This window comes from Drosophila subpulchrella, unplaced genomic scaffold (genome assembly GCF_014743375.2).
Source record: "Drosophila subpulchrella strain 33 F10 #4 breed RU33 unplaced genomic scaffold, RU_Dsub_v1.1 Primary Assembly Seq370, whole genome shotgun sequence".
Classification (NCBI taxonomy): Eukaryota; Metazoa; Arthropoda; class Insecta; order Diptera; family Drosophilidae; genus Drosophila; species Drosophila subpulchrella.
In genome coordinates, this window is record NW_023665591.1 from 1,372,855 (window position 1) to 1,389,728 (window position 16,874).

Sequence of the window (16,874 nt, forward strand, 5' to 3'; positions counted from 1 at the left end):
TTTAAATTCCCCACCGCTTCTGCACGAACACCGCCAAAGATTAAATTTCTTATTCTTTGGGCCGCGGCTAACGGCGTTCATCGAAAATTCACTCGCGAAATCTGGTATTTTTTCTGGTATTTCCTTAGCTCATCTGAGTACCGCGCTGAAAAACAGACCCGACGAAAACCTTTAGCCGCGTATTTCCCTCTCGCTCACTCCTATGGTTAGCTCGCGGTTTTCGTCGATGTGAGTACTAGGCTTAAGCGATAAAAAGTGCAACTCGTTTCAGCTCCGTATACGAAATATTTCATACTTATTGGAATGAACAAGAAACAAACCAATTTTATGAAAAATATTCTTATATTCTTTTTTCAAACGGAAAATCTGTTATGGTTTTAGGGTCCTATTTGCATTAGGCTAATTGAAATAGGAAACTTGATCTATTTGTTCTACCACTTTGGAAAAACCCGATAGTTCGGCGGGAAATATAAGAAACTGATAAGTGATAACATTCGATAAAATAAATAAACTATATTAAATTTATGTATTCGGCACGCTACAACAGAAAATTAACGTGTAGGTAAATAAATATTTACTGTTGCTGGCCGAAATCATAAATTTAATATAGTTTATTTATTTTATCGAATGTAATATCATTTTTCGTCACAATTGTTGATATCAGAAATTTTCGTTAAAGGCGCGTTCGCCACTACTTTTTACCTCGTTAAGAGGTGTTTTTGTTTGATTTATCTTAGCTGGACTGGCAAAGGCAAAGGCAGAATCTTAAACAAAGGCAAAGCCAATATCGCTGAAAGCAAAGGCAATATCGACGAGATTGAATTTCAAAAATTGCTTATTAATTCCACAAGTGGAACAGCTTCACGGGTTGGATAACTTGAATTTTTTGCTGACGGGGGAAATGGAATTCGTTTAGACACAAATTCTTTATTATAACCACTAATATCCTTTTTTTTGAAAAAAATTTAACTACACTTATTTCATATTACAAATTAATTTTGGTATTCTAAAATTAAAATTGCATTCCTATGTTTAAGCAAATATTATTGTTTAAGCAAATACTGGCTAACCAGGCACCAAAGTAGTTGAAATCTAACACGCAAACACACTAACAGATTTCCACACACAAATGCCTAGCACATAAAACTTTTCCTTTTCAGATGGACAACAAGCTAAAGGTGTCAGCGGATGAGTTCCGATCACGAATGAAATACATCAATAACGTTTTCTAGAAAGTCAAACAGAAAGAACCGTTGTCACATGCAGACGTGTTTTTATTGTGCTCCGGGAAAAAAGTATTCAAAATAAGGTTTAATAAGGCGAAAATACGCTTTCTGTGATGAAATCGCGAATTTGTATATTGATTGGTCAATTAATTAATATAAAACTTAGCACTTAAAATTCAAGTTAGCTAAACATCGATTACAATAAGTCTGAATGACGTTCGCACACAACGTCAACGAAAGCAAGACGAGCGACTGCTCTTTATACAAAGAAATAACGCGTAATTCTCTTTTTAAGCAACCGAAAATAATGCAAGCTCTGATCAAGCGCGGTCAATTACCCCAACTTGATCGAATTCTTAAACGTAGCGAGCGAGAGAGCGCGTTCTTGCTCCCCCTCGCTACCATCGATGTCTCTGCAGCCAAAGAGCTCTGAATGTGCTCCAATGCAGGTATGCAATGACCTACGCTCACCAGCAGTAACTAGCACCGCAATTTCTTTAACAACGTCAACTGTAAAAACAACAGTAAAGCCAACTGTATCGACTGCGTGTTTAACGACATCTTCAGCAACTTTGTCAACAAAAGCTAGCAGCGCAAATATTAATACGTCTACCGGTGCGCTGCCCGAAAAACAGAACCAAAACAATGAATTTGTTAAGTCGGCTTTGCAGACTGGTATGGATCGCTACATCCAAGTCAAAAGGTAAATGAGCCCCCTAAATTATCAACGCAAAATAGCTCGTGGTAATGCTAGCCTAGCTGCAGTAGAAACGCTGTTAGCTGCTCCCGGTTTGTGTAGATTGTGGAGAGCCTTATGACTCCGCACACTGCCCAGCGAGCAAAGATGATTGCAACTCGAAAAAGGAAGAACGCTATAGTCGAGTACCTTGACTATCAGATACCCGTTACTCAGCTAAAGGGACCAAAGGGAAATGGCGATATGCAAGCAGCAAAGCGAGATTGAAATGCGCCACATACCGGCGGTAGACAGATTAAAGCGTTATGGGCGTTAGAGTGGGCGTAGCACTCTGCTGAAACAAACTTGCTCTGCGTAAGAAGCTCAGGAACCTGCATGCTAAGTCTCAATAGCCTAGCTCTCATAGTTTCCGGTATCTCAGCGGACAGACGGACAGACGGACATGGCTAGATCAACTCGGCTAGTGAGCAGGGAAAACTAGCCAGAACTACAACGCCCGCGTAGCCGCAGGGAATACTAGCTAAAACAATATCGCCCGCGCATCCGCAGGGAAACCTACACCCAAAAAAAAATGATCATAGAAACTAAACTATTTGTACATTAAAACTAAACTATTGAGTGTCAAAAATATCTTGATAAGATGCGTATTAACCTTATGACACCCAAAGTATTAAACTGAAACTTTCGAAGTTATCAAAGTTAAACTAACGAGTATACAATTTATACTCACTCAGTGTACTGAAATTTATGCTGATAGTTTACTTTTTATACTATTTAGTATAAAAGCTATCCTATGTAGTCTCAGTTTTATACTATTTCGTATACATTTTATACTAATCTAGAGGGCCGTAGTATACTTTTTAAGCTATTTATCGAAATCGTTGGTATACATTTTATACTATTTCGTATAAAACTTATACGATTTCCCCGTTGCCTGTAGTATAAAATTTATACTATTTTGTTTTTCGTGGTATCCCAAACCCAATAAAATCAAGTTGTATGTTGTTTTTCTTTTATTTCTATTTCACATAGTATTTTGTTATTATTTCACAAATATTCATATTTTGCGCCACACACATAACACATGTTTTTAGCTCCTTCGTTTTTTTTTTTTTATATTCCTTTACCTAACACGTATATGCAGACTAAAATAAGTACAAGCAACAAGAGTAGGGGCCGTAATTGCGGTGTATCACCGCAAGGTATTGCTTAGCGCAATGGTAGCCACCTAGGCTGTAGCTTCTCTCCTCTCCTTCTCGATGCGACGCAGCGTTCGCAGTACACTCGCTGCGAAGGCTGCCGTCGCTGGCCGAACTCTTGCCCCGGTGGTCTTCATCAGCATTTGGCGATCAGACCCGAAGCGGCGACATTAAAATAGGACATGCTGATCGTCGTCAACAATCCCACTGCCGCACTCTGGGCAACCGTTCTCCGTGTCGTGCCCGAAGCGCTTAAGGAAGCTTCGGAAGCAACCATGTCCACTCAGCGCCTGCGTGCGGTAGAAATCTACCTGGCCGTGCTTCCTATTTACCCTTGCGCCCAGCGTCCAGCGTCCCTTGCTGGAGTTGTCCCAGGCTGCCTGCCAGTTATCGACGCTCTGCATCCTGGCATTCCTCTTCACTTCGGTCTTGGTTCTGTGGCTCCCGCACCAGTTCACATAGGGGAACTTGGCCTGCAATGACGAGCGCTGCGTTGTCCGAGATCGTCCGGAAGGCAATAATAATTAACGCGTCAAGCAACGCCTACTCCGGTAGCATTTTCTGTGTTCGTATACTCGCTATTGTCCTGGTTTTACACCAAAATATATGTTCGAATAATCGCTATTGTCCTAGTTTCACACCATGAAAAACTATTTAATGTTCAGTATACTATTTATGCTACTGAGTGTCACTCATATAATAATTAGTATAAGCTTAATACTATAAAGTGTTGGCATGAAACTATTTTGTAATAACTTGAAACTACATTTTCTTTATACTACATCAAGTTTTTGTTGAAACCAAAAGTATAAATTATAAACTAAATAGTCAAATATGACTAGTTTAAAAATAACACTACAGGTTTACGCTTTATACTCTTTGGTAGAGCACTTACACTACAAAGTATACAGTTGAAACTAATTAGTGTTGAGTTAATACTTACATTTTTATACTAACTTTAGTATACTTTTAACACAACGCTTATTAAGTGTATACTTTTGGTTTTTTTTTTGGGTGTAGCCAGAACTACAACACCCGCGTAGCCGCAGGGAAAACTAGGTAAAACAATATCGCCCGCGCAGCCGCAGGGAAACTAGCCAGAACTACCATGCCCGCGTAGTCGCAGGGATAACTAGACAAAACTACCATGCCCGCTAAGCCGCAAGGAGACTAGCTAAGACAATATCGCCCGTGCAGCCGCAGGGAAAACTAGCCAGAACTACCATGCCCACGCAGCCGCAGGGAAAATAGCTAAGACAATAACGCCCGCGCAGCCGCAGGGAAAACTAGCCAGAACTACCACGCCCGCGCAGCCGCAGGGAAACTAGCTAAAACAACCTCGCCCGCGTAGCCGCACGGAAAACTAGCCAGAACTACCAAGCCCGCGCAGCCGCAGGAAAACTAGCCAGAACTACCATGCCCGCGCAGCCGCAGGGAAACTTGCTAAGACAATATCGGCCGCGCAGCCGCAGGGAAAACTAGCCAGAACTACCACGCCCGCGCAGCCGCAGGTAAACTAGCTATAATTACCACGCAATTTTGCCCAACAAGGTACTCTTGGTATTTTTAATTTCCACAATCGAACAATATTTCTGTTTATTGTTATTTTCCTGACCACTCGCACTTGTTTTCCTAACGCCTTTCACTCCGCTCACTTTGTATCTTCCAGCCAGGTTGCTAAATGGAATCGCGCTCGTGTTAATCCTTTTGATCCTGGGGGCCGGCAGCTACTCTCCTGTGCAGTGTGGCTGGTGCAGCTCGATGTCTTTTTACCCGTAGAAATGCGATACCGGCGCGAGCCCCGACCGTCGTCATTCCCGGTTTTTCAGCAAAAGCCTCGTGTCTTTGTCGCGTGGAGCTTGGTTCCTCCCTTCCAGTGTGACCGTCTCTCTAATTCGCAAAATTTCTTTGCTAAGCAAAGCTTAAGACATGCCTCACGTCAACTCACTAAAGCTTTACAGCAAGAAGAAGCATATGCGTTTGCACCATCACACATCTTTTCAATGCCACCGCAAAACTTGGCCACTTCCAGTAAGATGGAAAAAGTCAATTATAACAACGATAGCAAGACCGGGAAAAGACCACACAATCCCCACGTCGTATAGACCTATAATCCTACTTTCATGCATATCTGAACTCTTTGAAAAATGCGTATTGACTCGGATAAACACATACCTAAGAATCCAGGAGGGCATCTCGTCACATCAATTTCGGGTTTCGTTAAAAGCACGGAACAATTCTGAAGAGAATCGAAGTTAAAATTAAATTATTGATAATTGAGAACGCCGAAAAGTGAAAAGACTTTGTCTTGGCTGCTGTAAAATTTGGGGGAAGAGAGAATACAAGACTGGCCGATACGATATTCAAAATTCAACTGGTTTATTGTGAGAGCCCTTGCAGGCCCGCTGAATCCGATCTTAGCATAGATCTAACATAATAGTTCTGGGCCTGTAAGCGGTGAGCATAACGCTGTTGGGCTCTCTTAAGCTGTTACTTATTTGTATCTTAACATAATTTAAACTTCGTGATTAGTGTTCTGCGCTTCAACAAATTGAGCAGGTCAACCGGATAACATCAGAAATTCGGAACGCGTTCGAAAGACGAGAATACTGTACTGACATATTTTTAGACGTCTCTCAAGCATTTGATAGAGTTTGGCTAGAAGGTCTAGTGTACAAGATCAAGACAATGCTCCCCTACAACACCCACAAGCTTTAAGAGTCTTACCTCTACGACAGAAAGTTTTATGTGAGGTGCAACACTTCTATAACTGACGATTTTACTATTGGAGCTGGAGTTCCTCAAGGTTGCGTGCTTGAGCGAACATTATATGACCTCCACACAGCAGACATCCCGACAAGCAGACGACTAACAACATCTACGTTTGCTGATGACACATCTATTCTTAGCCGCTCAAATTGCCCGAGCAATGCCAGGGCAATATTTTTAAAGCGCAAGGCAACTGCTTTATTTAATAGAGTAGAGCGTTTAGTGGATTCCCTATCAAGTGCGGCGTTAACTTCATGCGAAGAATCTGGCCTTCATGTAAGGTTGGATTTGATTTAAAAAGGATCTCAGTGAGCTCGAAGAATTAGATTTAAAGAAAATTAAAAGATGTGAGTTAAAAGTTTGATGACATTCTCGTAGTTCTTAAGTCATCGGTTCGAGGCAAAACTTCAAAGCGCGCCTCACAGCATCTTTTGCACTCAACTTTTGCTGACGGCATCACTCCAGCTGCGTCAGCCTCGACATAGGGCAGCATTGCTGCCCCCAATTGAGCTTCCAAAAATTCGCTCGAGGTTATGCAAATTGGTCTGATTTTTATTCTATGTTTACCACGATCATAGATAGTCATCCGGACCTCACCAACGTAGAAAAACTGCAGCTTGTAGAGCTGAGGGACGCAGCGTTGGAAACTATTCGCTGCAGGGCTGCCTACCTCTGTCCTAAAAAGTTCATCTCTGCAAGCGGCATATAAGGAACCGAACACGGTTCAGCAGCAGTAATCGCCGGAGAAGCCAAAAAGCAACTTTGAAGCTATGATATGCAGCCTGCAACAAGCCTTACGGAGTTTACGTCGTTTATGCGCACAATTGTGCAAGATTCAAGTGCTGGATTCACAACAAGCCAAATAGTGACTTCTATACGAATATCTACGTGGAACGCTTTAATCTTGAGTTAGCTTAATTCCTACTCGACAATCACATCGACGTAATGCTCCTTTCAAAAACACACCTTACAAACAAATAAAATTTTCAACTTCGAGGCTATTCATTCTACGGAACTAATCATCCAGATGATAATGAATACTATCATAACAAATTTGCTAAAAAGTACCTACAGGCCACATCTATAAACAAACCACTAAATACTGGCAACCAACTTACCCTAGCCGCCGAATACTGCATGCATTTTTATGCAGTTTTTCAACTCACTAGAAGACTACTTCATAGCAGCTGGAGACTACAATGCCAAGCACACACACTGGGGATCTCGTCTCGTGACTCCAAAAGAAAAGATACTCTATAATGCAATGATAAAAGCCAAGAACAGGCTCTACTATGTTTCTTCTGGAAGACCAACATACTGGCCGGCAGACCCAAAGAAACTACCCGACTTAATAGACTTTGCGATTACCAAAAACATACCTAACAAGGAAGGACGCTATAGTCGAGTACCTCGACTATCAAATACCCGTTACTCAGCTAAAGGGGACAAAGGGAAATGGAGATATGCAAGCATCAAAGCGAGATTGAAATGCGCCACATACCGCCGGTATAAAGATTAAAGCGTTATGGGCGTTAGAGTGGGCGTGGCACTCTGCTGAAACAAATTGCTCTGCGTAAGAAGCTCAGGAATCTGCATGCTAAATCTCAATAGCCTAGCTCTTATAGTTTCAGATATCTCAGCGGACAGACGGACAGACGGTCAGACGGACATGGCTAGATCGACTCGGCTAGTGATCCTGATCAAGAATATATATACTTTATGGGGTGGGAAGCTCATCCTTCTACCTGTTACATACTTTCCGACGAATGTAGTATACCCTTTTACTCTACGAGTAACGGTTATACAAATCTGATAAGCGCCGAATGCCTTTCGGACTTACTGGGAAATCGTACCCAAAAGCCTGCGCATTGGTAATAAGGTCATTATACCCGCGTATAATTTTCCCGCAGGGACAGCTAGGCAGAATTACACCGCCCGCGTATCCGCAGGGAAAACTAGCTAAGGCAATATCGCCTGCGCAGCCGCAGGGAAAACTAGCCAGAACTACAACGCCCGCGTAGCCGCAGGGAAAACTAGCTAAAACAATATCGCCCGCACAGCCGCAGGGAAACCTAGCAAGAACTACAACACCCGCGTAGCCGCAGGGAAAACTAGCTAAAACAATATCGCCCGCGCAGCCGCAGGGAAACTAGCCAGATCTACCATGCCCGCGTAGCCGCAGAGAAAACTAGCCAGAACTACCATGCCAGCGCAGCCGCAGGGAAGGTTAGGTTAGGTAGGAGTGGTTGGAGATTAGATACTTAGGCCACATTGGGCCCCTTGTGATACCACATGATCTCTGAACAGATCCTTTTCCCTAGCTCATGGGTTATCTGCTTTCACGATGTATTCTGTTCTTCTTAAGAAACATAAGAGTTTTTGGATGCTTACGCCCTGAATGGCCGCAAGGTTCGGAAGTGTGTAGCTACCTAGGGTTTGAAAGCGCTTTAGGTTATGCGCTGGGCAGAAGCATAGGAGGTGTTCGATGCTCTCCTCTTTGTCTATCTGTTTGCAGCTGCGGCAGAAGTCGTGGTTACTGAGTCTTCCCTGCTACATTGAAGGAGAGTTTTTGTTCTAGAATTGTGGCATGTTGAGATTGAGTTCCAACGGTTCTTGGAAAGTGTGTACAGTCTCTGCCTGAGATGGAGCTTACAGGTAGCCATGGGCATACCCACCGTGTCCTTATCACGAAGGATGTCGGCGGTTGTCCCCTGTCTTGCTAGCTCGTCTGCTATGCAGTTGCAGATGAGGTTTATTCTCAGATGAGTGGCCATCTCGTTAGCAGATTTGCGGCTTTCAGAGACTGTTTTTGAGTTCGTTGTGTAGGAGTCGAGGGCCCTGAGGGCTGCTTGACTATCCGAGAAGATGAAGATATCTATGTCATGATGTACTGACGTGTCCAGGTGGGTCATGGCTTCCTAATTGCCATGACTTCCGCTTGGAAAACACTACAGTGGTCTGGTAGGCACCTCCCACCTGTTTGGGAGTTAAGCTTGGAGCCGTCTGTGTATATGTTGACAGCGTTTTCAAATTGGTGTGGTAAGTTGTCCCATTCTGTACGGGTGGGTATAAAGATCTTGTATCTTCTTTCGAAGTTGAACGTGGGTGAACGTAGTCTCTACTACGTGGTAAGGGTGTATGTTTTGATAGGATTTTGGAGTGACCCGTAGAGCCTGTTGTCCATGCCGCTGCTTCGAGGAGCCTGAGCGCTGTTGCAGATGCCCAGCTTTTGGCAAGTAGGTCCAGGGGTTGGAGGTCGAGAATTGTGTTTAGTGCTTCAGTGGCGGTAGTGCGAAGCGCCTCACTGATGCAGAGCTCTGCGCTTCTTTGGATCTTGTGAAGGATCCGGAGGTTGCAATTCTTTTCTAGGGAAGGCCACCAAACGATGTTTCCGTAGAGGAGAATGGGCCTGACTATTGCAGTGTATAGCCAGTGAACTATCATGGGGGAGAAACCCCACTTCCTCCCTATGGCTTTTTTACAAGCGAAGAGGGCTACGGCCGCTTTGCGTGTACGATCTAGGATGTTATCTGTCCAGAGGAGCTTTTTGTCAAGGATGACACCTAGGTACTTTGCTTGGTTGCTAAAGGTTAGGCGCGTTTGGTGTAGTTTTGGGGAAAGTAGAATTGGTACCTTATACTTCCTTGTAAAGAGAACTAGTTCGGTCTTTTCTGGGTTAACTCCCAGCCCACAGCCAGCCGTCCACCGGGAGAGGGTGGATAAGGCTGTCTCCATTAGATTGGAAAGGGTATGCGGGATATTGCCCTGCAGTAGGATAACCACGTCGTCCGCGTAGGCTACCACTTTAGTGCCCGCCTCTTCTAGAAGTGATAGCAGTTTGTTGACCACTAAAACCCATAGAAGAGGTGAGAGTACGCCCCCTTGTGTGGTTCCTCTGCTGACATTCCTGGTCGAGTGGGCCGATCCCATAGTGGAGTACACTACTCTGCTGGTTAGCATGGTGTGTATGAGATCCACTATGGGCTGCTCAATGCCCAGTTCAGTCAGAGCACCAGTAATCGCCGTTGGGGTGACGTTGTTAAAGGCGCCTTCTATGTCTAGAAACGCTGCAAGAGAGTATTCCTTATTGTGGAAACCTCTCTCTATACTGTACACTAGAGAGTGGAGGGCGGTATCTGTTATATATGACGCTGTGCGTCAGAGAGTAGGCTTTGGTCGATGGTTAGCCTGATATGGGTGTCAATTAGCCTTTCCAGGGTCTTCAACAAGAAGGAAGAGAGACTAATCGGGCGGAAGTCCTTTGGGTTGGTGTGGGAGGGTTTGCCGGCTTTCGGTATAAAAAATAACCTTAACGTCCAGCCACCTTGTTGGAATGTGGCTTAGAGCAAGGCAGCCGTAAAAGATGGCTGTCAGCCAGGGTAGGGAAATATCTAGTGTCCGTTGTAGCTGGGCCGGGAAGAACCCATCTGGGCCGGGTGATTTGAAGGGCTTAAAAGAGTTGACAGCCCACTGAATGCGTCCAGGGTTCGAGATGTTGTCAATACTCTGGTCGTCTAGGTTCTGCTCTATGTAGAGGTCCTCCACTACATGGGTGTTCTTAGGGAAGTGGGTGTCTAACAGAAGTTCAAGGGTTTCCTGACTGTTTTCCGTCCAGCTGTCAGCATTGGTTTTTAGATAGCCAATAGTGGCTGGAGATTTTGCTAAAATTCTTCTGAGTCTGGATGTAAGTTCTACACTCTCTTTTAAGGCTCGCCAGGGTTGCGTTCCACCAAGGGGGTTTGTGCTTTGCTTTGACTGTTCTGCTTGGGCAAGCCCTTTTTAAGACCTCACCGCAGATATCAGTAAAAGTGTTAACTAGGTTATCTAATTCTTGACCGTTGCGTATGTGCGTCGGTGGAGCGTGTAGGTTCCTGTTGAGGAGATTTTTGTAATATTCCCAGTTGGTTAATCTTAGATTAGTAATGTTCTCGGCGGGAGGACAGTCTAGAGTTATTGTAAATTCTATGTATCGGTGGTCTGAGAATGAGTGCTCGATCCCCACCTTTCACGCTTCTAGCTGGTTAAGTAGGGGATAAGATATTAGTGTAATGTCTAGTACTTCCCTCCTATTTCTAGTGATGAAAGTTGGGTCATTACCTTTGTTGCAGATGAATAGATTTGATTGAAGGAGATAGTCGTAGAGTAACTCACCCCTTTCGTTTGTGTTTGTACTTCCCCATTATGTGTGGTGTAAGTTAGCGTCCCCACCCAGGATTAGTTCCTTAGATGAGTGTGTATGTATGAGTTGTTGTGTAGTGGTGTTTGGTAGTGGCCCTACGTAGTCGTGAGCCAGATAGAATGATGCTATGGTGTGATGAGTGTGTTCGTTTAGCTCCAGTCTGACCGTGGAGAGGTCGCCTTCGCTAAACTGTGGAATAAGAAATGTGTTAAAGTGTGTCTTTGTAAGAATGCAGGTACTGGTTTTACCCTTATCCTTGGTGTAAAATAACTTGTATAGTTGATAAGCCACAGATGTTGTTACCAACAATCCATGGCTCTTGAATGATGACTACGTCTATGTTGCCTGTTGTCAGGCGGGTGAGGAGGGCAGCGGATGCTGCCTTGCTGTGGTGCAGGTTAATCTGCAGAAACTGCACCATCTTTGGGACCGAGGTCGGGCTGGGTACCCTCCGCTTCCTCCGCCCTGGTTGGGTTATGTCCTGAGTGCACAGCTGCATCAGGTACTCTGTCAGCTCCGAGTCGGTTGACACGTGGCCGGTGAGAGTGGCCTCCTCATGTTCCAATTCGTCGTCGCTCGGGGGTTCGTACGACGCACAGGCAGCCAGGTTGTCTTCCGCTAGCTTATCTTGACCACCTTCCAACCGTCTTTTGGAAGCTTCGGGTTGAACCTGGTCAGCAGGCTGAGTATAGCCTCTGGTTCCGATGGTTCCGACGGCAGCCACACCCTCGCTCTCGGTCGAGACGGGATGTCTGCGGCCTCGCAAACTGCCAGCTTGGCCCCGGGGTAGACCTCGCCGACCTTGTTAATGGCAGCCTTGTAAAGTGCTGCCGATCTCTCGTCTTCGCAGGCGATCAACTTAACATTGCCCTGGTACCACCCTGCATCTGTGCAATCGGGTGGCGGACCTGGGGTTTCGACCATGTGCCGCGGTTGGTTACTCTGACCTTCTTGCTCGCTGGTTGAGCTGTCTCCATCGACCTCTCTCGCTTTTTGCTGTTGCTGGTAGTCATAGCGATGTCGAAGTCTGGGATTACCGCCTTTGCCCAGGCTATGTCCTCTTAGATTTTTAGGTAATCCAATTTTGACGTCTGATCCTCACGTATCGGGTTGGTGGACAGCCGTTTGAGGATCCGAAAAGCTTTCTTTCGTTCAAGAGGTCCTGCCTGGTTAGGTGGTTTCTTCTTGAACTCCTTTGCCCTGGTACTCACCACGAGTCTGGTTTTGGCGATCCCCTCAGGTTGGAGTAGCTGGTTAGCCACACCTACGTTGGTGGGAGGCTTGGGCTTTTCGTTGTGGTGAGCTGGGCTTAGCCGGCTGCGTTGTTCGCTGGCCTTGGCAGGGGTGGACGTCACAGGGACTAGGGTAGTCGGAGCCGTGATCTTGCTCTTCTTGTCGTCGTTGGTTACGACTTCCGACTTTTTAAGAGTGTCGGGCTCTTTTTTGTTGTTATTATTTGTTAATTTCTCCATATTTATTCCCACGAGCTGCGAAGAAGGGACAGGTCCACCCGGGCAGAGATCCGATGTACCCGGGTAAGGCTGACTTAGAACAGGCGGTCGCCACTTGCCTGAGCTCACCGTTTGAGACTGGGATTTTTGATAACTCGGGCTCCCAGCCAGATTGACTCTCGGCACGGTACAAGTGACACCTTAGTCCAGCCCGGGGTGAGATGAGTTGTGTGGGTAGGGAAGAGATAGGATCAAAGAGTGTGGGAAGGGGGTATGTGTGAGCTATTTGTCGGAGGCGGCAGCACAAGCGCGACGTCAGTACTGCTACGGCGCAGATACCCGCTGACTGTCCGGGGCTACTTATTTACGCTTCCACGCTTATTCGTAGCTACCCTGTAGAACCAGGGCGCTCGCTATCCGCAACCTGCGACCCGTTCGGTAGCCTTCAGCTCGGCGCCCTGCGAGCCATCCCACTAGCTCTTTGGCCGAAGAGCCGCAGGGAAACTAGCTAAGACAATGTCGCCCGCGCAGCCGCAGGAAAACATGCCAAAACTACTACGCCCGCGCAGCCGCAGGGAAACTAGCTAAAACAACCTCGCCCGCGTAGCCGCAGGGAAAACTAGTCAGAACTACCATGCCCGCGGAGCCGCAGGGAAACTAGCTAAAACAACTTCGCCCGCGTAGCCGCTGTAAAAACTAGCCAGAACTACCATGCCCGCGTAGCCGCAGGGAAAACTAGACAGAACTACCATGCCCGCGCAGCCGCAGGGAAACTAGCTAAGACAATATCGCCCGCGTAGCCACAGAGAAAACTAGCCAAAACTACCATGCCCGAGGAGCCGCAGGGAAACTAGCTAAAACAACCTCGCCCGCGTAGCCGCTGGGAAAACTAGCCAGAACTACCATGCCCGCGCAGCCGCAGGGAAAACTAGCCAGAACTACCATGCCCGCGCAGCCGCAGGGAAAACTAGCCAGAACTACCACGCTCGCGCAGCCGCAGGGAAAACTAGCCAGAACTACCATGCCCGCGCAACCGCAGGGAAAGCTAGCCAGAACTACCACGCCCGCGCAGCCGCATGGAAACTAACTAAAACTACCTCGTCCGCGTAGCCGCAGGGAAAACTAGCCAGAACTACCATGCCCGCGCAGCCGCAGGGAAACTAGCTAAGACAATATCGCACGCGCAGCCGCACGGAAAACTAGCCAGAACTACCACGCCCGCGCAGCCGCAGGGAAACTAGCTAAAACAACCTCGCCCGCGTAGCCGCAGGGAAAACTAGCCAGAACTACCATGCCCGCGTGGCCGCAGGCAAAACTAGACAGAACTACCATGCCCGCGCAGCCGCAGGGAAACTAGCTAAGACAATATCGCCCGCGTAGCCGCAGGGAAAACTAGCCAAAACTACCATGCCCGCGCAGCCGCAGGGAAACTAGCTAAGACAATATCGCACGCGCAGCCGCAGGGAAAACTAGCCAGAACTACCACGCCCGCGCAGCCGCATGGAAACTAACTAAAACAACCTCGCCCGCGTAGCCGCAGGGAAAACTAGCCAGAACAACCATGCCCGCGCAGCCGCAGGGAAAACTAGCCAGAACTACCACGCCCGCGCAGCCGCAGGGAAACTAGCTAAAACAACCTCGCCCGCGTAGCCGCAGGGAAAACTAGCCAGAACTACCATGCCCGCGGAGCCGCAGGGAAACCAGCTAAAACAATCTCGACCGGGTAGCCGCAGGGAAAACTAGCCAGAACTACCATGCCCCTGCAGCCGCAGGGAAAACTAGCCAGAACTACCATGCCCGCGCAGCCTCAGGGAGACTAGCTAAGACAATATCGCCCGCGCAGCCGCAGGGAAAACTAGCCATAACTACCATGCGCGCGCAGCCGCAGGGAGACTAGCTAAGACAATATCGCCCGCGCAGCCGCAGGGAAAACTAGCCAGAACTACCACGCCCGCGTAGCCGCAGGGAAAACTAGCTATAATTACCACGCAATTTTGCCCAACAAGGTACTCTTGGTATTTTTAATTTCCACAATCGAACAATATTTCTGTTTATTGTTATTTTCCTGACCACTCGCACTTGTTTTCCTAACGCCCTTCACTCCTCTCATCCTTCTGATCCTGGGTGCCGGCAGCTACTCTCCTGTGCAGCGTGGCTGGTGCAGCTCGATGTCTTTTTACCCGTAGAAATGCGATACCGGCGCGAGCCCCGACCGTCGTCATTCCCGGTTTTTCAGCAAAAGCCTCGTGTCTTCGTCGCGTGGAGCTTGGTTCCTCCCTTCCAGTGTGACCGTCTCTCTAATTCGCAAAATTTCTTTGCTAAGCAAAGCTTAAGACATGCCTCACGTCAACTCACTAAAGCTTTACAGCAAGAAGAAGCATATGCGTTTGCACCATCACACATCTTTTCAATGCCACCGCAAAACTTGGCCACTTCCAGTAAGATGGAAAAAGTCAATTATAACAACGATAGCAAGACCGGGAAAAGACCACACAATCCCCACGTCGTATACACCTATAAGACTACTTTCATGCATATCTGAACTCTTTGACAAATGCGTATTGACTCGGATAAACACATACTTAAGAATCCAGGAGGGCATCTCGTCACATCAATTTTGTGTTTCGTTAAAAGCACGGAACAGTTCTTAAAAGAATCGAAGTTAAAATTAAATTATTGATAATTGAGAACGCCGAAAAGTGAAAAGACTTTGGCTTGGCTGCTGCAAAATTTGGGGGAAGAGAGAATACAAGACTGGCCGATTCGATATTCAAAATTCAACTGGCTTATTGTGCCCAGCAGCGCAGTTTTGTGAGAGCCCTAGCAGGCCCGCTGAATCCGATCTTAGCATAGATCTAACATAATAGTTCTGGGCCTGTAAGCGGTGAACATATCGCTGTTGGGCTCTCTTAAGCTGTTACTTATTTGTATCTTAACATAATTTAAACTTCATGATTAGCGTTCTGCGCTTCAACATTCCGGCCACCTTGAAGGACCTGCCTTCAATATATTGGGAGTACAGCCAGCTTCTGAATAGGACGCTTAAATACGCCTGTTGCGGTCTTGATTTCGGCCACTCGAATTTTGCCATCGGCCCCTGCCACCACGCTGATGACCCTGCCGGTAATCCAACGCTGGGGCTTAGTGTTGTCCTCGTGGATGATTACCAAGGCTCCGACCTCCAGATGGGGCGATGTAGTTTGCCACTTGGTTTTGCGCTGAAGGCTGTGGACGTATTCCTTGGACCACGCCTGCCAGAACCACTGTCTGAGCGTGGATAGCAGTTGCCACCTCTTTGAGTATCTCAAACCTCGGATCGGTGCGTCTGGCTCTAATCCTTGCGGCAGCGAACGAAGGGCCTGCCCGATTAGCAGGTGCCCTGGAGTGAGCACCTCCCCCTCGTTGGGACCGGTTTACGGCCTCGGTGTCCGCCAGATAAGCCCTGACCTCGGCTTCGGTTAGGGACGCGTCTGCGTCTTGACGCACCAGAATTTCCTTCGCTGACTTCACGGCCGCCTCCTACAAACCGCCGAAGTGCGGTGCTCGTGGTGGGATGAACCTCCACTCGATGCCCTTCTCCACGACGAACAGTTGAAACTGCGACTGCTGATCCCGTGGCTCCCACGAAGTTCGTCGCGTTGTCGGAATGTACTCGATGCGGTAAGCCACGTCTTGCGATGAAGCTTTTAAAAGCCAATAGAAAAGAGTCAGTCGACAAATTTGTAACGAGTTCCAGGTGAACAGCATTGGAAGCAAAACAGACAAATACAGCAATATACATCTTAATGGGGGGCCGTCCTCGAATACGCAACGAGACATTGATAGGACCAAACAATTCTACGCCACAAATATGAAATGGCCTTACGGATTCGAACCTATCCGCAGGCAGATTTCCCATAATTTGGTTCATCAGAAAAGACTTATATCTAAAACAATGGATGCATTTTCGAACCATCCGAGTGCATTCTCTGCGAGCATTTGTTTACCAGATTTCTTGCAGAAGAAGACCGATCATCGTTTTTGCATTTGCGTGACAATTTCTCAAATGCAAATTTCGGAGATACAAATCAACAATTTGGTTTTTACAAGGGAGTAATATCGGAAATTTAGCATTTTCTGAAATAGGTGCATGCAAAAGTCTACCTCCCACCCGAATTAGCGAAAATCTTCTACCAGCTTCAGAAAACTTTTGTATGAAGGGCGTCATCATCTGCAAACTGGGTTGTAAAACATGTCCTTTTTTAATTTTCTTGTACTCTTCTACAAAGACATTTTTTGGATGATTTCCATCAGTTTAAAAAATGATAGTTGTAACTCTCTAGCAGTCAGACTTACTGATCTTTCTCGTGATTT

The 16,874-nt window shown here is 46.7% G+C and overlaps 1 protein-coding gene across 1 annotated transcript in view; it reads left to right on the forward strand.

Annotated features, from left to right (window-relative positions):
- Positions 1-1,208: 1,208 nt before the first annotated feature.
- LOC119561808 overlaps positions 1,209-16,874 on the forward strand; it is a 29,723-nt gene continuing 14,057 nt past the window's right edge. The window contains exons 1-2 of the mRNA XM_037875287.1: positions 1,209-1,929; positions 4,792-5,000. Coding sequence (XP_037731215.1) covers positions 1,634-1,929; positions 4,792-5,000 — 505 coding nt within the window. The 5' untranslated portion in view covers positions 1,209-1,633. The remainder of the gene's footprint in view (positions 1,930-4,791; positions 5,001-16,874) is intronic.